Genomic DNA, 20,750 nt, shown 5'->3' on the forward strand with positions numbered 1-20,750 from the left:
GGCTGCCCACCTCAGTGGCCTGTCTACCAGCTCACACCCCTCAGCGTGGGCAGGACCCCCCAGCACTGGCCTTCCGGAGGCCCAATGCCGTAGCACGGAGGTGTGCATTTGCTGTGGGGGGTTAAGGTGTGGAGGGGAGACGGAGAGCAGAGGAGGTGTGGGGGGAAGGCATCAGGTTGGTGAGCTCACTCGGCGCGGGGGGCGTGTGGGACCACGTGGGGAACACGCTCGCGCACGCGCACAGTGGGTGCGGTGTGTGCAACTCCGCTTTCTGTCCCTGAGCTGTTGCTGGCCGGGGAGAGGTCTTTGCCCCCACCCGCTCCCCGGCGTCTCCTCACTCCACCCCTCTCCGTCTCTATCCAGGGTGAAGCTGGCCCCACTGGTGCTCGAGGCCCCGAAGGCGCTCAAGGTCCTCGCGGTGAACCTGGTACTCCTGGGTCCCCTGGACCGGCCGGTGCCTCTGTAAGTACAGCTTCCCTTTGGCCTCAAGTCTGTGGCCTGGGTGCTCTTGACTCTGTTTACCTCTGAGAGAAGTGGAGCCCATTTGGAGCCCCACCAACCAAACCTTCATCTAGGCCCAGCACCTGCTCCCTGATCTCTAGGGGCAGGTCTCCTTCCAACCCCATCCTGTCCCAGAAACCCCCAGCAGGACCATGTCTGGGACGGCCAGCTGTGGTCTGGGAGGGCAGGGAGGTAGCTGGGGTTTATTCTTTGCTACTTATTTTTTTTTTCAACGTTTTTTTTATTTATTTATGGGACAGACAGAGACAGAGCATGAACGGGGGAGGGGCAGAGAGAGAGAGGGAGACACAGAATCGGAAACAGGCTCCAGGCTCCGAGCCATCAGCCCAGAGCCTGACGCGGGGCTCGAACTCAGCCTGCACCACCCAGGCGCCCCTTTGCTACTTATTTCATAATGACCCCATCTCTTTCCTCAGGGTAACCCTGGAACTGATGGAATTCCTGGAGCCAAAGGATCTGCTGTGAGTGTTGCCCTTGGATTTGGCTCCTCCAGGTGGGGTCAGTCCCTCCTTGCCCCCTCTCCTGATGCCCCTCTCTTCTACTCATGCTGACAGGGTGCTCCGGGCATCGCTGGTGCTCCCGGCTTCCCTGGGCCCCGTGGTCCACCTGGCCCTCAAGGTGCAACTGGTCCGCTGGGCCCGAAAGGTCAGACGGTAAGACCCAGAGTGAACCCCAAGTCCCATCGATACCATCGGGGTCAAACCCCGCCATCCCTCTTTCCTGCACTCACACCAGTGTCCTTTGTTAGGGGCTGGGGGGGGGGCACGCCTTTAAGGGTTTCTGGAGATGGGGGCAGGGTCCATGGAGAGAACCCAGCGTGACAACCTGCCTCTGTCTTTTCTCAAGGGTGAGCCTGGTATTGCTGGCTTCAAAGGCGAACAAGGCCCCAAGGGAGAGCCTGTGAGTATCTGCCCACCAGCTCTTGGGCCCAAGGCCATCGCCCCGCCACTGCCCTCCTCCTCCATAGCCCTGTCCCCTAATCTGGGACCCCTCAGGCTGTGTCTGGAGAGGGGGACATATCGGGGTTGAGAAGCTGATACAGCTTCAGCTCCCATCTTTGACCCTTACACCCTCTCTCTTCCCACTGGGCCACTTCTGCTCTTCCTGGGCTGACCCTCTATGGCCCCTCTTCCCCAAATCCCCTAGCCCTGAAATAATGGCCAAGGTCACTTCCACCACATGCCAGGTCAGTGATTGACCCGGGGCCAGGTGAAGACTCACCCTGTTTCTCTTTTGTGCTGGTTCTCAGGGCCCTGCTGGCCCCCAAGGAGCCCCTGGTCCTGCTGGTGAGGAAGGCAAGAGAGGTGCCCGTGGAGAGCCTGGTGGTGCTGGGCCTGTTGGTCCCCCTGGAGAAAGAGTAAGTGGGCTCTTACTCTAGAGGTAAGGGGACTCCTAGTCCCCACTTTCTGTGGGTGTGACCTGAACGTGGAAGTGGAGTCTTGGTGGTTCTGTGTTCTTGTCCAGTCCTGTGGCCTGAGTATCAGATTCCTCTCTTCTCCACTCAATGCCACGGGGACAGGGAGCCCTTCTTATTTGTACCCCATGCCCCCAGGAGGGCATGAAATGGTTTGAGCTACTCCCCAGGTCAGGCCTAAGAAGTTACTCTCTTGGAATCTTGCCGGCCATAGCTACAGCCCCACAGAAACTGTGGGTTGGTGGGACTGATCCCCCGAAGCCTGGCTGGGCTCCCTGGAGTTACCGTTGGGTCAGGGGCCATTGTCACTCACCACCTGCCCTCCCACTTCTTCCTAGGGTGCTCCTGGCAACCGTGGCTTCCCAGGTCAAGATGGTCTGGCAGGTCCAAAGGTGAGTGGGGGAAGAAGGGCTTGGGGTCCCTGCATGGCTGGTCAAATGGCCTGCTGATGACTGCTGCCTCCCCTTGTGTAGGGAGCCCCTGGAGAGCGAGGGCCCAGCGGCCTTGCTGGCCCCAAGGGTGCCAACGGCGATCCTGGCCGTCCCGGAGAGCCTGGCCTTCCTGGAGCCCGGGTAAGTAGCCCAGCCGCCTTTGTCCTTGACTTCTGACTGTGATCGGGAGTCCTCGTGCCCTTCCCCACCTGCTCCCTCCAGCCCTGTGCTGAGGATCGGGAGGACCTGGGGCCTGCCCCGACGCCCGCCCACCCTCTGTCTCTCTCCTCAACAAAGGGTCTCACTGGACGCCCCGGTGATGCCGGTCCTCAAGGCAAAGTTGGTCCTTCTGTAAGTCTACCATTTGGAGTTGTTGGGAGAGGTTGAGGGGATATCCTTGAGGAGGCAGGTAGGAAGACAGACAGGAGTCTGGGTGGGGGGCAGCCCGTGAATATTGAGAACAGGGGAGGGGTGCAGATGGTAGGTACCAGGGCCGGGTGTGGAGCTCTGAAAGTGCCACCCCATTGTGCATTTGGGCCTTTCCTCGGGGAAAGACGAAGCCTGGTGTGCACCGTGAGAGGCAAAACTTCTAATTTAAGCAGCACCTTGTTGCTGATGGGGGTCCACATGTGCGGTGAGGGCTGCTGGTCGAAACCTTGCTCAATCCCTCTGCCGTGCGTCTGGTCGTTGCCTTGCCCTGAGCCTGCCACATAGCAGGCACTTAGTAGGTGGATGGATGGATGTGGGAAGAGCGTCTACATTCTGAGAACGGTGTCCTCTCTTTCAGGGAGCCCCTGGTGAAGATGGTCGTCCTGGACCTCCAGGTCCTCAGGGTGCTCGTGGGCAGCCTGGCGTCATGGGTTTCCCCGGCCCCAAAGGTGCCAATGTAAGTAATAACCCGCCCTTCCATTTCCTTCCACATGGTGCCACCTACCTCCTTGCCCCCTGTGGAAAGGACTGGCTCCTAAAGAGAGTTAACCAAGGGCAGGTCTGAGTGGGATCCTGGGTGCCATGGGCAGCTGGGGCCTCCATGTCCCACAGGAGTGCATGTGATCTGGGGAAACCCGGGGGTCCTTAGAGCTTTGGGACATCTCAGCCGTGACATTGTTCCATGGGGCAGTGCTGCCACACCCTCTGAGCGTAAGAGAAGGTGCTAATACTCAGCTTGAGCTTTTCCTGTCCATCAGGCTGTGGCCCCAAGTCCCAGGCTCCCCCACCTGCTCTACCCACCCCCCCAAAACCCTCCCTTCATGGTCCTGCACTCTTTCCTCCAGGGCGAACCTGGCAAGGCTGGTGAGAAGGGACTTCCCGGTGCCCCTGGACTGAGAGTAAGTACTCCGTCTCACTACCCATGCATTGGTGCTGGCTGGACACCCTCAAGGGGAGAGGAATCCCGTGGCATGCTCCTGGGGTCCCTAGTTAGCAGCGTGGAGTCCTGTGGCTGAGCCCATGCTTCTCTAGGGCCTTTGGGAGTCCACACAGGATGACTTCTAGTTGCTATTGGTCAGTAGCCGGGAGATGGGGAAGGCTCCCATGCTGAGAAAGACTGGGAAAAGGAGGGGCTCAGGAAAGGAAGTGGGGAGAAATGGAGTTCAGGTTGGGGGATCATGGAAACTCAGGGCCACCGACTGTGCCTGCCCAGTACTGGGGTCCGCAGAACTGAAGAGCGTGTGTCAGGACCTCACCCTTTTCCCTTCCTTCTAGGGTCTTCCCGGCAAAGATGGTGAGACCGGTGCTGCGGGGCCCCCCGGACCCGCTGTAAGTACCTGCCTGGCCTCTCTAGGTGGCCCTGTGGGCATGGGGGCGGTGGCGTGGAGGCCGAGGCACCTCAGGCCCGCTCAGCGTTGAAACTAACAGTTTGGGTGTGGGCTCATTTTGCGGGACACCAGACCCACTCAGCCAAAGCAGTGTGGACCGCACCCGTTTCAGGAGTGCAGGTCATTGGTGGGAGAATAGCGAGGCACACACTCCTGCAACCCTGTTGGGCGGTGCAGGGGGGGTGTCTGGCCTGTCCTCCTGCTGGCCACCCCGGTGCCCTGTGTCCGAGGCTCTTAGATTCTCCGGAGCACTCGGGTCACGTTTGTTTCCTTCTGCAGGGACCTGCCGGTGAACGAGGCGAGCAGGGTGCCCCTGGGCCATCTGGGTTCCAGGTAGTTGGCCGGACTGGGCCCCCTCTTCAGTCCTTTCCAAGCCCGGGGTTCTGCGGGCGGTAGTAGGCACTGCGGGTGGAGGGCCCGCCCCTCTCATGGGGGCCAGGGGGGTGAGGCTTCCCTGCAGTCCTGGCTCTTGCCTTGTGCTGGGCCTCCCTGGAGGGCGGGAGGAGTAAACTTACTCTCTTGCTAATGCATGTCACTGCCTTCTAGGGACTTCCTGGCCCTCCCGGTCCCCCAGGTGAAGGTGGAAAGCCAGGTGACCAGGTGAGTGTGGGGCTCTTTGAACCTGCAAACTATTTAGATGGGAAGGTCTCTTCTGCTCTGCAGGAGGGCACGAGGAGCCCCACGAGGCCGGGAGTGTCCGGGCCACATCCCAGCTCAGCCTCCAGAGGGAGGGATGCTCCTCCCTGGCTGCAGGACATCAAATCTCCCCCTCTCTCACACGTCTTTGTTTGTTCTCCAGGGTGTTCCTGGTGAAGCTGGAGCCCCCGGCCTCGTGGGTCCCAGGGTAAGCATTGGCCGTTTCTGGTGGTCCCCTCGGACCTGCTCTTTCCCTGTGCATTTCTGCCAGCCTGGCCCTGCAGAGCCGCGCCCGGGTCCCGGGGCCCCACTCTGCTTGCTGCCCCCCTGCCTTTCCCTGGGCCTCTGCCCCATCACTCTCACTTGACTGCCCCATGGTGTCTCTGTCACAGGGTGAACGAGGTTTCCCAGGTGAACGTGGCTCTCCCGGTGCCCAGGGCCTCCAGGGTCCCCGCGGCCTCCCTGGCACTCCTGGCACGGACGGCCCCAAAGTAAGTGAGGCTGTTGGGGTTGTCTACGTCAGCCTAGGAGGCCCTGCTGGGGGAGAGGAGGGGGGATGGGGACAGGAAAAGGGAAGATGGAAGACAAGACAGAAAGGAGGCCTGGCAGGGGAGGAAGGGGGGTTTGGGTGCTGGGGTCCTGGGCAGGTGCTGCCCACCACAGACTCCTCTACCCCCACCCCACAGGGCGCATCTGGCCCAGCCGGCCCCCCTGGGGCTCAGGGCCCTCCAGGTCTGCAAGGGATGCCTGGTGAGAGGGGAGCAGCTGGCATCGCTGGGCCCAAGGGAGACAGGGTGAGTACCAGGCCAACTGTGCCTCCCCCAAAGCCGCGCTTCCCTGTGCCACACTCACCCCCTCCCCACAGCACCTGGGCAGGGGGTCCCTAGTTAATCCTCTTGAGGAACTTGGAGACTCCCCCCCCACCCACCCACCCCAGGCACTATTTGTCTTTTAGTGACCCCCTCTCCCAACCCTTCCCTCCATCTCACACCTCTCACCCTGAACCCATAGCCAATCCTGCTGGGCCAGGAGCTGAGCTGTGCCTGCAGCCTCAGCCAGGGTGACACGGAGCCGGAGCCCCCTCCTGAGGTGGTCCATCTTCTCTATCCCACAGGGTGACGTTGGTGAGAAAGGCCCCGAGGGAGCCCCTGGGAAGGACGGTGGACGAGTAAGTGAATGCTGGCTGCAGGCACCCTGGGGACCCCGTGGGTCTCCAGCCCTGCGCTCTGGGCACGGAAGGGCAGTGTGTGAGCACAGCCCCTGTCCTATCTCAGTTGTGCAGGCTGGGCAGCTTTGGGACTCTCCTGACAAGGCTGGGGCCACGGGTGTGAGGTCCCCAGACTCCCTACTGGGCTCCAAGTCCCTGGTCAACTCTTCCTCCCTCACCTTTGTCTCCTTTCTCCCTAGGGCCTGACTGGTCCCATTGGCCCCCCTGGCCCTGCCGGTGCCAATGGTGAGAAGGTGAGTCACAGCTCCCTTCGCTCATGGCTCCCCTCCCCTATCACACCTGCACATCTCCTGCCAAAGACTGCTGTCTCTTCTCCTCACTAAACAGCTGGCACCCTCCTGCCCACTAGTGGCTGCAAGGAGTGAGGGGTGGGAGTCTTCTTAAAAGCAGAGTCAGGGGCTGTGCACCCCGTCGAGCGGAGCTGTTGCAGGGAGGGAGGGGGCCGGTAAACCAGCATTCAGCAGAGGCCCCAGGAAGTACCTCTCGGACCGAAGCTACAAGGAGAAAACAGGCCATCTGCTGCAGGGCTCCCTGGATGCACTTTGCTCTTTAAGGTCCCCACTCTGACCCCCACCCCTTACCTGTGGCTCTCGTCTCCCCTCCCCACCCTAGGGAGAAGTTGGACCTCCTGGTCCTGCGGGAACTGCTGGTGCTCGTGGAGCCCCGGTGAGTATCTGCCCCTGTCCCCAGGCCCCATGGGAGCAAGAGAAGCTGCCCTGCCTCTCAGCCTGGCCCTTTGGGTCTGGGGGAGGAAGCAGAGATGGAATGGGGGGAGAAGGCCTCATCTCCATGATGCGGTTGAGGTGGAGGGCCTTCAGGTCGCCAGATCCTCTGACCAAGAGAGGTCTTCTGAAGTGGGTCCCTTGTATTTAGGACAGAGCTTCCTGGACGCTGTCTGCATGTCCTGTCTCTGGGCTTTCTATGCAAGGGCTGGGCCACAAGGGCCTGGGTTATAGGAGAGGACAGAAGCAGGCAGGCCTAGGGCCTTACCTCTCCTGGGTCCTCTCTCCCACAGGGTGAACGTGGAGAGACCGGTCCCCCCGGGCCCGCTGGATTCGCAGGACCTCCCGTGAGTGTCCCTGTCCGCCCTCCTTCCCACCCCTCTGCTCAGGCCAGCTCTACACCTGAGGGCACCTTCTAGCCTGTGGGGGAGGGATGGAGAGAGGGAGGGACAGAATGTAAAGAAGAGGGAAATGGCCTCTTCCGTCTTTCCTTGAACCTCCATGCTGATCTCACAGTCCCATCTTAGAGCAACTCGCTCACTCACTCATTTACCCACCCACTCACCCAGAGCTCTGGCCCTTTTGGAAGAACGTGGAGTATCTGGCTTGCCTCTAACTCATCTGCTTCCTCCTCCTCGGGACAGGGTGCTGATGGCCAGCCAGGTGCCAAGGGCGAGCAAGGAGAGGCTGGCCAGAAAGGTGATGCTGGTGCCCCGGGTCCTCAGGGCCCCTCTGGAGCTCCTGGACCTCAGGTGGGTAGCAGTGAGCTCCCCCAGGAGCTGTTCCCATGGGATAGGGATGTTGGGGTGCAGGGTGAGGGGCCTGGACAGGAGGCCTGGGTGTCACCCCAAGCTGAAGCCCCTCTACCTGGCAGATGTTAGAGCCTGCTGCTGCCCCAGCCCCAGAAGGGAGCAGCTGTGGGGAGGAATCTGTACTTGGGGATAGAGGTTCAAAAGAAGTTAACTGGCTTATGTCATCTAGGGTTTGGGGGCCAGGAGATGACACAGTGCAGGCTAAGGATAGATGACCAGGGAAGACGCAGCCAGGATCCTGGGGAGGGAAGGGGGAGACCTCCAACCAGCTCTGCAGATGCCTGCCAGGCCTCCCCTCCCCACCCCCCACCCCCGAGGTCTCCTAGAGCACGAGTCTCTCTTGGAGGGGGTGGCAGGCCCACCTGTGATGCCTTCTCCAGGCTGGGATTTTAGTGACAAGAAAGCTACATCTCGGAAAACTAACCCCTTGGGAGTCAGCTCTTGGGGGTCAGACAGGCCCTATGCCCAGAAGCCCACAGCTCTCCTCCGGGTGACTGGGCCTCACTGTCTCTCTCCTTCCTTCCCAGGGTCCTACTGGTGTGACTGGTCCTAAAGGAGCCCGAGGTGCTCAAGGCCCCCCGGTGAGTGAGGTCCCCGTTCCCACCAGGTGGGGTGGAGGGCGCCTTGGGGGCGGCAGCTGCCGTCACCAAGAAGGCCTGGCCAGATGCTCCCACGGTGGTGCTCTGGGATTTACTCACCCCCTTCTTTCTTAGCCTTGCTTCTGCCCCCAGCCTGAGCCCATCCCACAGCCATGTGGGAAAACGGGCGCCCCTCTCTGCCAGTGTGCCGTGATCCGGGGAGGTCTGTGGTCCTGGGCAGGCCCCCTGCTCAGCTCCCAAAGCACTGGCTGTCCCAGCTGAATGCACCTCCTCACCCTACCCCCTACAGGAGCTGGAGGCAGAGAAGCTGCAGCTTCCTGATCCAATAGCCAGACCCCATGGGGCCCTTTCTCCTTCTCTAGCTCTCCTTGCCCCTTTCCACACCAGCCTCTGAGACACCCGTGTCTGTCTCCCAGTATGATTCCTGACGCTTCTGAGGGCCTGAGGGATTCAGAGTCTTTCTTCTCATCCCATAGGGAGCCACCGGATTCCCTGGAGCTGCTGGCCGTGTCGGACCCCCAGGCTCCAATGTAAGTGATGCTCCTGGATGGTTCTTCCCTTACTCTTGGCGTGGGGGGCACAGCAGGGGTTGAAGAGCCTGGCACAGTCCCAGCAGGGCTCCAAAGAGTGCAAGCTGGCCTCCATCCCTTTGTGCCTTTTCCCACTCCTGGGAGTAATTGATCATGGGGACCTGTTCTCGTAAACAGCTGCGAGCAAGGGCTGTGGCCACGGGCAACCTTCCCTGCTGGCTTGGGCTTGGACCCTCAGATTCCTGGCTCAGTGGGCAGGACAGGCTGGCACGATTGCCTCAACACATTTCTTGAGCGCATTCTGTGTTCCCGGCCTGTACAAGTTCTACATTTTGCCCACAGGGAATCTGCCATGGAGGGATGAGAGATGGTGAAAAGTCACCAGTTTACCACCAATCAAGTGCAGGGGGAGTGGGTGCAGAGGTTTAGGGGTCCGAGGAGCTACGTTTGAACTGTTCCTTGAGGGATGGTGGGATTGAGATTTCTGAAAGAAAGGAGGCAGGAAGAAGTCCAAGTAGATCAGAAAAAGCAAATGTGGGGCTGGACAAGCCAGGGCTGGCTGCTCAGAGCTCCCTCCTGGGAGGGAAGGTGGAAGAAGCAGACAGGGGTGGGGGTCAAGCTTCCTTTGTGTGGAGGGAGCCACAGAGGGGAACTGCTATCCCTGGGGCCACAGTGGCTTTGGCAGTCTGGATGGGGCAGGGTGAGATGTTCTCATTTCTCGCATTTGCTTTTCTAGGGCAACCCTGGACCCCCTGGTCCCCCTGGTCCTTCTGGAAAAGATGGTCCTAAAGGTGCTCGAGGAGACAGCGGCCCCCCTGGCCGTGCTGGCGACCCTGGCCTCCAAGGTCCTGCCGGGCCCCCTGGCGAGAAGGGAGAGCCTGGAGATGATGGTCCCTCTGTAAGTCCTTCCCAGGCCTGGGCCAGGAAGTCTTCTGAGCTCACAGGGCATGGAGGAGGAGGGGACACCATGGAGGGGGCCACTGCCAGGGAAGAGTGCTGGGACCTGTGAATGGCGGCCAGGCTGGGTGTGGATGGCTGGGCCACTCCCTGTCAGAGCTCAAATTCTCACTCTCGCCTTCCCTCTCTAGGGTCCCGATGGTCCTCCAGGTCCCCAAGGTCTGGCTGGTCAAAGGGGCATTGTTGGTCTTCCTGGGCAACGTGGTGAGAGAGGATTCCCTGGCCTGCCTGGCCCATCGGTGAGTGAAGGATGCCCCTTCCTCTGGTGAATTGGGCCCAGCCTGGCTCTGGCTGGTGTTCTTCACTCAGTGCTCTTGGTGGCCTGGTCTCTGAAGAAGCAATACCACCTCCTGAGATTTCCCCCTACTCTGCACTGTCACCCTTTCTTTGGAAGGGCTCAGTATGTCCCAGGACGGGATTCCTAGAGTGTACACTCATCCTCTTTGTCGCTGTCCCTCCAGGGTGAGCCTGGCAAGCAGGGAGCTCCCGGAGCATCTGGAGACCGAGGTCCCCCCGGCCCCGTGGGTCCTCCTGGCCTGACTGGTCCTTCTGGCGAACCTGGACGAGAGGTGAGCAATGGGACCCACTGTGTGTGTGGCCCTTCCCAGGGAGAGGCGTGCCGGGCCAGCCAGGCCCAGTCCTGGTGCCCTGGAGGAGGGGATGATGGGATGGGCCCATAGGCCCAAGTGCCCAGCTGCGATGGAAGGTCGTGATGGGAGAGAGAGAGGGACACAGACACTAAGAACTGGTACATGGGCAGGAAGGCAGAACGAAGCTTGTTGAGCTTCCAAAGCTTTAGCAGGATGGAAGGGAACAAGCCTGGGGCTCCCGACAGGAGAAGGGAGGAACAGAATGGGAGTCTGGCAGGGGCAGCTCTAACGGCATCTTGTTTCCTCTTGTCCAGGGAAGCCCTGGTGCTGATGGCCCCCCTGGCAGAGATGGTGCGGCTGGAGTCAAGGTGAATATCTCGGTGTCTCTATGAGCAGTGGGACAGGAGAATATTCTGTTGGGCCTACCAGGTCAGCCCCAGGTGGTAGGCTGGAGTCAGAGTCTTGTCTCAGTTTCAAGGGCCTTTTCTCCATGGATTTTCTGGAACATTCTTCTCTAAGCCTGAGACCTCTCTCCTGACAGGGTGATCGTGGTGAGACTGGTCCCGTGGGTGCTCCTGGAGCCCCTGGGCCCCCTGGCTCTCCTGGCCCCGCTGGCCCAACTGGAAAGCAGGGAGACCGAGGAGAAGCTGTGAGTATCCTTAATTCAGTAAAAGCTGGAAGTGGAGAAGGGTGGCCAAGTGAGCTGGGAGCTCATCCACTACGTGCCTGACTCCCAGGCCCTGGATGCATCCCTGGGTCCAGGGAGTCTTGGGGCCCAGTCCGGGCCATTAGGCAGAGGAGGGTTTTGCCAACAGAGTTCCCACTCTCTCCCTCACAGGGCGCACAAGGCCCCATGGGCCCTGCAGGACCAGCCGGGGCCCGGGGAATCCCAGTGAGTATCTGAGTGTCCTCTGTTGGGTTCCTAACTGGGGCAGGCTTGGAGGTCAGTGGGGACTGTGTGGATCCTGGGACTCCTTGGCTCAGGTGAGGCCAGCAAGAGGCCTCAACCTGACCCAACCTGTGTCTGTCTCATTCCCAGGGTCCTCAAGGTCCCCGAGGTGACAAAGGAGAAGCTGGAGAGGCTGGCGAGAGGGGCCTGAAGGGACACCGTGGCTTCACTGGTCTGCAGGGTCTGCCCGGCCCTCCTGTGAGTATTGCTGTCTGTGCATGTCTCCCAGGTGCCTCCCACTGCTCAGAGCTCACTTGAGTGTCCCATGCAGCTAACCCAGCTTGGGATCATCCTAAGAAATATCCAGGACCAAAAGAAAAATTTCCAAGACTTCCTCTGGGTTGGAGGGAGGAGCAAATGGAAAGGAGGGGGGAGGGGGGACATGTATCGTATGCATATTTAAGAAGGCTTCCCATCCTGGAAGATGGGGCCCTGTCTGTGCTGACCTCTGACTTTTGCTTCTTCCTTCTGCTCAGGGTCCTTCTGGAGACCAAGGTGCTTCTGGTCCTGCTGGTCCTTCTGGCCCTAGAGTAAGTGAGATGCAGTGAGTCCTTCCTCGGGGGTGGGGCCAGGTGTGGGCGCTCTGATGGGGAGGGAAGCCTGGGGCTCAGGGGGCCTCACTCGGAGGTGGAAGGACGACGGGCTCAGGGTGACTGTGGCCAGAAACCCCCTGAGATCACAGGCTGGATGAACATGAGAACAGCTCTTGGCTGTCAGCTGGGCCCACTGGGAATAGGATTCGACAAAGAGGAGCTCAGGACAGCAGAAGAGCCGTGAAGCCATCCTGCTGGGCCCTCCGAGAAATGTGAAGCTGCAGGGCTTCCCATCAGGACAGCCACCCGACCAGCGCCCCTTGCACCCCCCCCCCCACCCCTGCCTTTGCTGACGGCTCCTCTCTCCTGGCCTGCAGGGTCCTCCTGGTCCCGTCGGTCCCTCTGGCAAAGATGGTGCTAATGGAATCCCTGGCCCCATTGGACCTCCTGGTCCCCGCGGACGTTCGGGCGAAACTGGCCCAGCTGTAAGTGTCCTGACTCCTTCCCCGCTGTCTGGCCTGTCCCCAGCATCTGGGAGGCTCGGGCTCTCTGGTGCCAAGGGCCTCTTTCAGGGCATCCGCCTGCAGCTAGTGAAGATGGCATCCTGTGTCCTGCTTGGTGTTGGGAAACAGGAGAGAGGGGCTGATGAAGAAGTAGGGAAAGTGCTGTGATTTTTCTTGGTCCTGGGCTGCTGCACCCCTCCCCCCACCCAGTGTCTGGAAGAAGACACTAGTATATTCTAGCAAGTGGGGATGTACACAGGAGGGGCACATCCCCACAATTCCTGGCTGATTTCCATTTCCTGCTACAGGGTCCTCCTGGAAACCCCGGACCCCCTGGCCCTCCAGGTCCCCCTGGCCCTGGCATCGACATGTCTGCCTTTGCTGGCCTAGGCCAGAGAGAGAAGGGCCCCGACCCCCTGCAGTACATGCGGGCTGACCAGGCAGCTGGCAACCTGAGACAGCACGACGCCGAGGTGGATGCCACGCTCAAGTCCCTCAACAACCAGATTGAGAGCATCCGCAGCCCCGAGGGCTCCCGCAAGAACCCCGCTCGCACCTGCCGGGACCTGAAACTCTGCCACCCTGAATGGAAGAGCGGTGAGGGTGCAGGGCAGGGCCCCTGGCCCCGGAGAGCAGGAAATCGGCCTGCTGGGCATGGCCGCCTTCAGAATGAGGGAGGAGACCGCTCTTAGCACAGGCCAGAGCCAGGCCTGGAAGGTTCTGGTGGATGGTTGCTCCTCCATTTCACAGCAGAGATACCTCAGCCCTGGCTCCCGTCCTGCCATGGCTACATGGCAGACGTGACTTGAGGGTAGAGTTCCATCCACCAGGCAGGCGCTGCTCCTGCCCTGTTGCTTGCGCCCCTGTTTAGCATCAGACTCTCCCGTCCAGGTCTCCTTGCTCCCAGATCCCTGCATCTCCCCTCCCTTTGGCCACATGTGGCCCTCACAGCCTGTGCCTCTCCCCCTTGTGTCCTGGGAAGCCTTTCCGTCTCTCCCAGGCAGGTCTGGCCCTCTCGGGAGTATGTGTGTGCCTGTCTGAGCCCCAATGGGGTACTGCCTCCTCCCCCTGCAGGAGACTACTGGATTGACCCCAACCAGGGCTGCACCTTGGACGCCATGAAGGTTTTCTGCAACATGGAGACTGGCGAGACCTGCGTCTACCCCAACCCAGCGAGTGTTCCCAAGAAGAACTGGTGGAGCAGCAAGAGCAAGGACAAGAAGCACATCTGGTTTGGAGAAACCATCAACGGTGGCTTCCACGTGAGTACCTGGCTGCTCTGGGCCCCAGACGGCGCCTCAGAACCCTTCTCTTCTTTCTCCCTTGAAGTTGGTGGCACCTCGCCCACCACTTTTCTTGGAGACTTCCTCCTCTTCCCCCTCTTCTGAAGAGTATTCTTAACCATGATCCCACCGGACACTGCCCCTGGGCCTCATGCCATCGCTCTCTGCCCTGACAGTTCAGCTATGGAGATGACAACCTGGCTCCCAACACTGCCAACGTCCAGATGACCTTCCTACGCCTGCTGTCCACCGAGGGCTCCCAGAATATCACCTACCACTGCAAGAACAGCATTGCCTACCTGGATGAAGCGGCTGGCAACCTCAAGAAGGCCCTGCTCATCCAGGGCTCCAATGATGTGGAGATCCGGGCTGAGGGCAACAGCAGGTTCACATATACTGTCCTGAAGGATGGCTGCACGGTGAGTCGGGCTGGCTGGAGCAGGCAGAGGGTTGGTCCACAGCAGGTGTCATAGGCCTAAGGTGATAGGATCCTCGAGAGGTGAGCGTGAGGGGTTATGTAGAGAAGGCGTGCGGAGTGCCAGGGGAGGGAAAGGTGCCATTGTTGTATCTTCTTCACTCCCTGGGCTCAGGGGAAAGAAGTCCTACCTGGCACGTCCAGTTACTCTCGTAGGAGTATTCGTGGTGTGTGTGTGTGGGTCTGCCTTGGGGATGGAGTGAAGAGACGCTCACTGTGGGGGAGGGAGCAGGTGGAGGGGGCCTTGCTGGAAAGGACAGGAGCTGGGGTAGAGAGGGCTTCAGCAAGTCAAGGAGAGGTCGGGGGAGCCCTGAGCGTGTTTTACACTTTGTGTTCTGTGATGCTCCTTTTTGGGGTCCTGGGCAGCTGGCATTGGACAGTGTCTCCTCTCTTTCTCCCCTAGAAACACACCGGTAAGTGGGGCAAGACTATGATCGAGTACCGGTCACAGAAGACCTCGCGTCTCCCCATCATTGACATTGCACCCATGGACATAGGAGGGCCTGAGCAGGAATTTGGTGTGGACATAGGGCCTGTCTGCTTCTTGTAAAAACCCGAACCCACAAACAACACAATCCATTGCCAACCCAGAGGACCCAAGTATTTTCCAGTCCCAGTCACTCTAGGGCTCTGCACTGAATGGCTGACCTGACCTGATGTCCATTCATCCCACCCGCTCAACAGTGTGGACTTTTCTCCTCTCTCTTTCTGAGAGACCTGAACTGGGCAGACTGCAAAATAAAATCTCGGTGTTCTATTTATTTATTGTCTTCCTGTAAGACCTTTGGGTCGAGGCAGAGGCAGGAAACTAACTGGTGTGAGTCAAACGCCCCCTGAGTGACTGTCCCCAGCCCAGGCAAGAAGAGCCCCCTTCAGGTGCCGGGCGCAGGAACTGTGTGTGTCCTACACAATGGTGCTATTCTGTGTCAAACACCTCTGTATTTTTTAAAACATCAATTGATATTAAAAACACAAAAATTATTGGAAAGTACATACCGACTTGTGCTTTGTTCATTTTTCCTTTAGTCTTTGATACTGTAGGCATGACCAAATGGCAGTCCTGAAGGCCTTCTTCTATTGACTTTTCAACCAGGAGGGAGGACTCTAGAGTCACACTGCCTGGTTTAGTGACCTCACACAAACACACATTTGCCTCTTTTTGTAACCTCTGCACTGCGTGGAATCCAAGAGTAAACTGGGACCGGAGGGCAAGACTTGAGAAGGGAGGCAGAAAACCGGAACGGCCTTGTTCTTGAGTAAACACAAAACACAACTCTAGGGCGTGGGGATGGACAGAGGGGATGGGACAGTGTGTGGGCCACACCTTGCTGGATGAGGGAGATCAGAGATGCTCCCAAGGGAGGGTGGGGAAGAGGTGCGGGAGCAAGTCCACAGAGGCCCGTGACGAGTACATACCATCAGCCAACCCTGGCGATCTATTTATCTGCATCTTTCTTTAAGACTTTTAGGTCAAGGAGAGGTGGGAGTGTTACTCACCTCTACCCCTTATTCTGTTTTCCTGCGCCCTTCTTTGGCCCCTCCTCTCTGCTTTCCAGGCCTACACTTAGAGCTTCCGTGGACTTCCTCCCAACACCAGGCTTCTGAATGGATGGCCTCCCATTTCTCCCTGCCATCAGGGGTCCCTTGCTTTCCAGTGACTCAGGGTGGCACAGTGAGGAAACTGTCACCTTCTCTACTAGAGGGGGGGCACAGTGGTGGTGATGTGTGAGGTGGACAGGAGACACGAAACCAATCAAAATCAATGACAATAGTGTCTGGCAACATAAATTTCAAAAGCTACCCACCACTACTGATAAACCAGAGAAACTGTCCCTCTCTCAGTCCCATTCTCCCATCCCTGCCTGTCCCTTCCTCCAGAGGAAGGTAGACAGCTTTTCTATTAAAGAAACCGAAAAAAAAAAAAAAAAAAAGATACATAGGGCATTTCTGTTGGACTGTTTGTATTATTAATACCCAACTTACAGTGTAAACTTTGTTGAATAAAGGGTATCTTATCAGGTCTAGTTCATGACAAACTAAAGGAGTAAAATGAAAACATACTTAAAAATACCTAATTAGAATAGCTATCTCATAATTTAAAACAGCCCTTCCATCTACCAAGAGAGCTAAGGTGGGCAAGGGGAGAGCAGCTTTTGAAGGTGGACAAAGGTGGAACGGAGTCACAGAGTGTGGCTCTACCCCACAGCCACTCTCACCGAGCTCACACTGCTTCCTAGCCCACCTCGCTTCCCACAGTGGTGTCACAGCTCCTGGTTCTTACTGAAGCGGCTCAGTAGATTGTGACCATCAGCTTGGACCTTTGTAAGAGAAGTCCCACTTGCACCAGGGTATCAAGGTGATCCCTCAAAGCCCATCCACTTCCTGGGTACCTAGTAAAACCTAGAAATAAGAGCTCAGACTTCCTCAAGTCACCTGGATCCTGGGTAAATCACAACAATTTCTGGAATTGGTTCTCCTTCCAGCCAAGTGAAGGAACACAGAGAGAATCTTAAGACTGCTATCAAGGCGATGAAGAATCTTATTTATAGTTACTTCTGGGGAAGACTGCAAAGTAGGAGGACCCTAAGCTCACCCCATCCCACAGATACATCTGGAAACCCACATCACTGTAAATAACCCAGAAAATGACCCGAATGCTAGCAGAACAGACTCTCCACAACTAAACGTAGAGAAGAGGCCGCATCAGAGAGGGTAGGAAGGGCCAAGATGTGGTCTAGAGCTAAAGGACCTAAAGGACTGTCCAAGGGAGGAAGGGACACCAGAGGCATGAAGAGGGGAGAGAGAAACAGACCCTCACACTAGAAATCCCAGGCATAATATTTGGCTTTGAAAACTACAGGGACATAATATTGTAGTTCTTACAATCAGCAGGGGCTTATATATGGAATTTTAAAAATCATCAGGCTCAGCTCTGGGAGAACTGGCATTGCAAGAGGGAAAAAGTCCCCACCTGTAAAGAGACGGCACAACCAACAGTCCTACAGAGATACAGCACAGAAGCAGTAGTTTGAGCGCCTGGGGTATATGGACAGAGATTTGTTTGCTAATCTCAGAGCTGCGCTGGAGGAACAGGCATCCTTGGGAGACTTTTCCAGGAACAAAGGAGCTGGCAGGCAGCATTTCCGCCCCCTGCATCCCAGCCCAGAAACAAGGACACCTGCGTTGGGAACCAGTATGACATCAACGCTCTCCACCTAGCTTGCTTACAAAGTGCCCACCCTGGCGTTCTCCTGTGGCCAGCCTTGGCCAGAGTTTTGGGCAGGTACTTCCCTTCCCATAGTGGATGGGTGCAAAACTTACTGGCCATGAACCCTGCCCCCATGCTGTCCTGTGGACCTGTCCCCTCCAATATGCCCTTAGCTGAAGCCTATCCAAAGTGGTGCCACAAGCCTGGCAGTATGCAAATAGCCCCAAAAGGGGCAAGTGCCACTCCAAAGTGACTCTCGCCCTAGGGAGAGGGGAAGATAACTATGCACACCAGTCCCACTGCAGCCCCAACAGCGCACTGGAGGCAGACAGCTGATGTGATTGCAGACCCCACCCACCAACAAAAGCTCCTCAGGAGACAACACGAGGAAAGCACCCTGCCTTTTGGTGCTATTGCATCTCTGGCAAATGTCTGGTCTGACTCAACTCAGGCCCAAGGTGACCCCGGACTGGCCCACTAACAACACAGGGACCAAATCCTGCCCATAGCAGGCAAAGAAAGCCATTGCAGATGACTGGACTGAAGGCAAAAGTAGCTCAGCCACAACAGTAGGGCTCATGCAAGACACACAGGGGACACCCTGCAGCCCCAGGTTCTGGTGGACAGAGGACATTATGCTGCGGGGCACTACAGGATCTCTTCTTCATACGGCCACTATTTTCAAGAGCAGGAGGCATAGCTGACTTTCCTAACACATGGAAACAGAAAGGCAGACAAAATGAGGGGACAGAGGAGTATGTCCCAAATGAAAGAACAGGACAGAATCACAGCAAGACAGCTAAACTAAATGGAGGTAACTAATAGATAATTTAAAGCAATTTAATTTAAATACATGGAGACAATCAAAACACAATGGTCCAAAATCGTTGGAATGTAGCAAAAGCTACTCCAGAGGGAAGTTTATAGCAATACAGAGCTACCTCAAGAAGAAAAATCTCATATAAACAACCTAGCTTTGCATCTTAAAGGAGCTAGAGGCGTACCTGAGTGGCTTAGCCAGTTAAGTGTCCAATTCTTGATTTCGGCTCAGGTCATGATCTCGCAGTTTGTAGGATCGAGACCTGTGTCAGGCCCTGTGCTGACCAGACAGAGCCTGCTTGGGATTCCCTCTCTCCCTCTCAGACCCTCCCCCATGCATGTGCGTTCTCTCTCAAAATAAATAAACAAACTTAAAAAAAATAAAGGACCTGGAAAAAGAACAACAAAACCCAAAACAGCAAAAGGAAGGAAATAATAAATATTAGAACAGAAATAAATGATAGGAAAACTAAAAAAAAAAAGGAACAGATCAATAAATCCAGGAACTCATTCTTTGAAAAGATCAAAACAACTGATAAACCTCCAGCTAGACTCATCAAAAAGAGAGGGAGGGGAACACTTAATTAAACAAAATCACTAATTAAAGGGGAGAAATAATGACCAACACCACAGAAATACAAACAATTGTAACAGAATATTATGAAAACCTATATGCCAAAAAATTGAACAATGTAGAAGAAATGGATAAATTCCTAGATACATATAACCTACCAAAACTGAAGCAGAAAGAAATAAAAAAACTTGAATACACTAATTACCAGCAATGAATTGAATCAGTAATCAAAAAATACTCCTAACAAACAAAAGTCCAGGATCAGATGACTTCACAGGTGAATTCTACAAAAACAAATAAACAAACAAAAACCAAACAAAAAAAAAAACAAGAAACAAAAAAACCTTAAAAAATATTTAATATTCTTCTCAAACTATTCTAGAAACTAGAATAGGAAGGAAATATTCCAAATTCATCCTATAAGGCTACCATGATACCAAACCAGCTAAAGACACTGCAAAAAAGAGAGAGAGAGAGAGAGTTAGTTAGTTATAGGCCAAGATCTCTCATGAATATAAATGCAAAAATCCTCGACAAAATATTAGCAAACTAAATCCAACAATACATTAAAAAAATCATATGCCACTATCAAGTGGGATTTATTCTCAGGATGCAAGGATGGTTCAATATTCACAAATCAATCAATGTGATACAACAATAAGAGAAAGGATAAACCCATATAATCTTTTAAGTTGACGCAGAAAAAGCATTTGAAAGTACAACATCTGTCATGAAAAAAATCCTCTACGGGGAGGAGGGGCCCACATGGTGGAGAAGTAGGGGGATCCCAAGTTCCCTCATCTCTCAAACACAGCAGTGTTGAAACGGCCAAGGGACCTTGAACTGCAAAAGTCCAGGTGGCAAAGTGACAGAGACGCCTCCAGGGACCCACTGGGACAACCTGAAGGGCCATAGTTGTGTGATTGCGAACTGGGAGAGATAAAACAGGCGGCAGAGGAATGGAGGGGGGGGATCCCCTTCTGCGGAGGGACAAAGGGAAGAGAAAGAGAGGCTGGGGAACCGCAGGACTGTATCTGGACAAAAGAAAAAACACGGACGAGGATGGAGCAAGATCCAATCTCTAACTGTGGGGCTTTCTCCGGACTGAGTCCAGCTGCCCGGATCGAGCACCTGAGGAGGAAGGCAGCCAGCCCCAGCTGGCTAGGAACTAGTTCAGAGGCACAGTCTGAAGTGGGAGAAAGCAATCCCCTCATTGGAGTGCTGTGGGAAGAAGGTATATGACCATTCAAAGGACAAGACTGCTTGCGCCTGCCAGCCAGAGGCCATATATCAGGTGGAGTGGCACTTCCCTGAAACCAGGGTGTATGGAGTGGGAATCTTAAAGACATTGGGGTTTAAGTCCCAGCTGAGCGCCAGGGAGGCAAGGGAGTCGTCGGAGCAGGACAAACCGCCTCGTTCATGCCCACGGCACAGTGAGGATGGCTCGAACAGAGTGGTTTGGGACACCTGGTCCATGGAGGAGAGACTGGCATGTTGCCATTCTTCTCCCCATCACCAACAAGGTGGGGTTTCAGGAAAGGACAGCAGGGCTCACAGTGGAGGTGGGAGCCGCCTACACCAAACCACACCCCTCCGTGCCGGGTAACTGCACATCTACACGGGTGGGATTGATGCTGACGAACCAGACAGGCCTCCTCCAGACAGCGCTGCTGCATTGCCTGATTTAATTCTTGGACAATTCTGTGTGTGTGTGTATACATATACATATATATATATACATACATACACACACATACATATATGTATGTATATATACATATGCATATGTATATATATATACATATATATACATATACATATATACATATATATACACACACACACATAAACACATACCTATATATACACACACACATATATATATATATATATATATATATACACATACACACATACATACATACACACACATATATATATATATTCATTCTTCCTTTTCTCATCTCATGCCTCTAGTCTGGTTACTCTGGTTGTTGGTTTGTTTAAACAGATATATTTAATCTATTCTCTTTATACATGTTCTATACCTCCTTATTTTCCTTTCTCTCTCTCTCTCTGGATTAAGCCATTTAATTTCTCTGGTCAATTTTCTTTTCTTCAACCCCCCCCCCCCCCCCCCCCCCCCCC

At 55.9% G+C, this 20,750-nt stretch overlaps 1 protein-coding gene and 1 long non-coding RNA gene across 3 annotated transcripts in view; one reads left to right on the plus strand and one right to left on the minus strand.

Moving 5' to 3' along the window:
* Positions 1 to 14,992, plus strand: part of COL2A1 (collagen type II alpha 1 chain) — a 31,581-nt gene extending 16,589 nt beyond the window's left edge. For both annotated transcript variants that reach the window (XM_040488323.1, XM_040488324.1), the window contains 36 exons: positions 364 to 462; positions 939 to 983; positions 1,077 to 1,175; positions 1,369 to 1,422; positions 1,772 to 1,879; positions 2,275 to 2,328; positions 2,410 to 2,508; positions 2,665 to 2,718; positions 3,155 to 3,253; positions 3,642 to 3,695; positions 4,072 to 4,125; positions 4,464 to 4,517; positions 4,731 to 4,784; positions 4,984 to 5,028; positions 5,213 to 5,311; positions 5,507 to 5,614; positions 5,935 to 5,988; positions 6,228 to 6,281; positions 6,661 to 6,714; positions 7,064 to 7,117; positions 7,415 to 7,522; positions 8,110 to 8,163; positions 8,658 to 8,711; positions 9,448 to 9,609; positions 9,800 to 9,907; positions 10,130 to 10,237; positions 10,573 to 10,626; positions 10,800 to 10,907; positions 11,097 to 11,150; positions 11,298 to 11,405; positions 11,684 to 11,737; positions 12,118 to 12,225; positions 12,552 to 12,840; positions 13,318 to 13,505; positions 13,703 to 13,945; positions 14,405 to 14,992. In XM_040488323.1, the coding sequence (XP_040344257.1) occupies positions 364 to 462; positions 939 to 983; positions 1,077 to 1,175; positions 1,369 to 1,422; positions 1,772 to 1,879; positions 2,275 to 2,328; positions 2,410 to 2,508; positions 2,665 to 2,718; positions 3,155 to 3,253; positions 3,642 to 3,695; positions 4,072 to 4,125; positions 4,464 to 4,517; positions 4,731 to 4,784; positions 4,984 to 5,028; positions 5,213 to 5,311; positions 5,507 to 5,614; positions 5,935 to 5,988; positions 6,228 to 6,281; positions 6,661 to 6,714; positions 7,064 to 7,117; positions 7,415 to 7,522; positions 8,110 to 8,163; positions 8,658 to 8,711; positions 9,448 to 9,609; positions 9,800 to 9,907; positions 10,130 to 10,237; positions 10,573 to 10,626; positions 10,800 to 10,907; positions 11,097 to 11,150; positions 11,298 to 11,405; positions 11,684 to 11,737; positions 12,118 to 12,225; positions 12,552 to 12,840; positions 13,318 to 13,505; positions 13,703 to 13,945; positions 14,405 to 14,551 (3,342 nt within the window). In that variant the 3' untranslated portion in view covers positions 14,552 to 14,992. The remainder of the gene's footprint in view (positions 1 to 363; positions 463 to 938; positions 984 to 1,076; positions 1,176 to 1,368; positions 1,423 to 1,771; positions 1,880 to 2,274; positions 2,329 to 2,409; positions 2,509 to 2,664; positions 2,719 to 3,154; positions 3,254 to 3,641; positions 3,696 to 4,071; positions 4,126 to 4,463; positions 4,518 to 4,730; positions 4,785 to 4,983; positions 5,029 to 5,212; positions 5,312 to 5,506; positions 5,615 to 5,934; positions 5,989 to 6,227; positions 6,282 to 6,660; positions 6,715 to 7,063; positions 7,118 to 7,414; positions 7,523 to 8,109; positions 8,164 to 8,657; positions 8,712 to 9,447; positions 9,610 to 9,799; positions 9,908 to 10,129; positions 10,238 to 10,572; positions 10,627 to 10,799; positions 10,908 to 11,096; positions 11,151 to 11,297; positions 11,406 to 11,683; positions 11,738 to 12,117; positions 12,226 to 12,551; positions 12,841 to 13,317; positions 13,506 to 13,702; positions 13,946 to 14,404) is intronic.
* LOC121038662 (uncharacterized) lies at positions 10,428 to 11,997 on the minus strand. Its single transcript, XR_005794434.1, has 2 exons — positions 11,654 to 11,997; positions 10,428 to 10,932 (listed from the first exon to the last, which is right to left on the minus strand). It is a non-coding gene; the product is annotated as an uncharacterized LOC121038662 (long non-coding RNA).
* Positions 14,993 to 20,750: the final 5,758 nt, after the last annotated feature.

The sequence above is a fragment of the Herpailurus yagouaroundi genome, unplaced genomic scaffold (assembly GCF_014898765.1).
Source record: "Herpailurus yagouaroundi ecotype Mexico unplaced genomic scaffold, PumYag 166, whole genome shotgun sequence".
Lineage (NCBI taxonomy): Eukaryota > Metazoa > Chordata > Mammalia > Carnivora > Felidae > Herpailurus > Herpailurus yagouaroundi.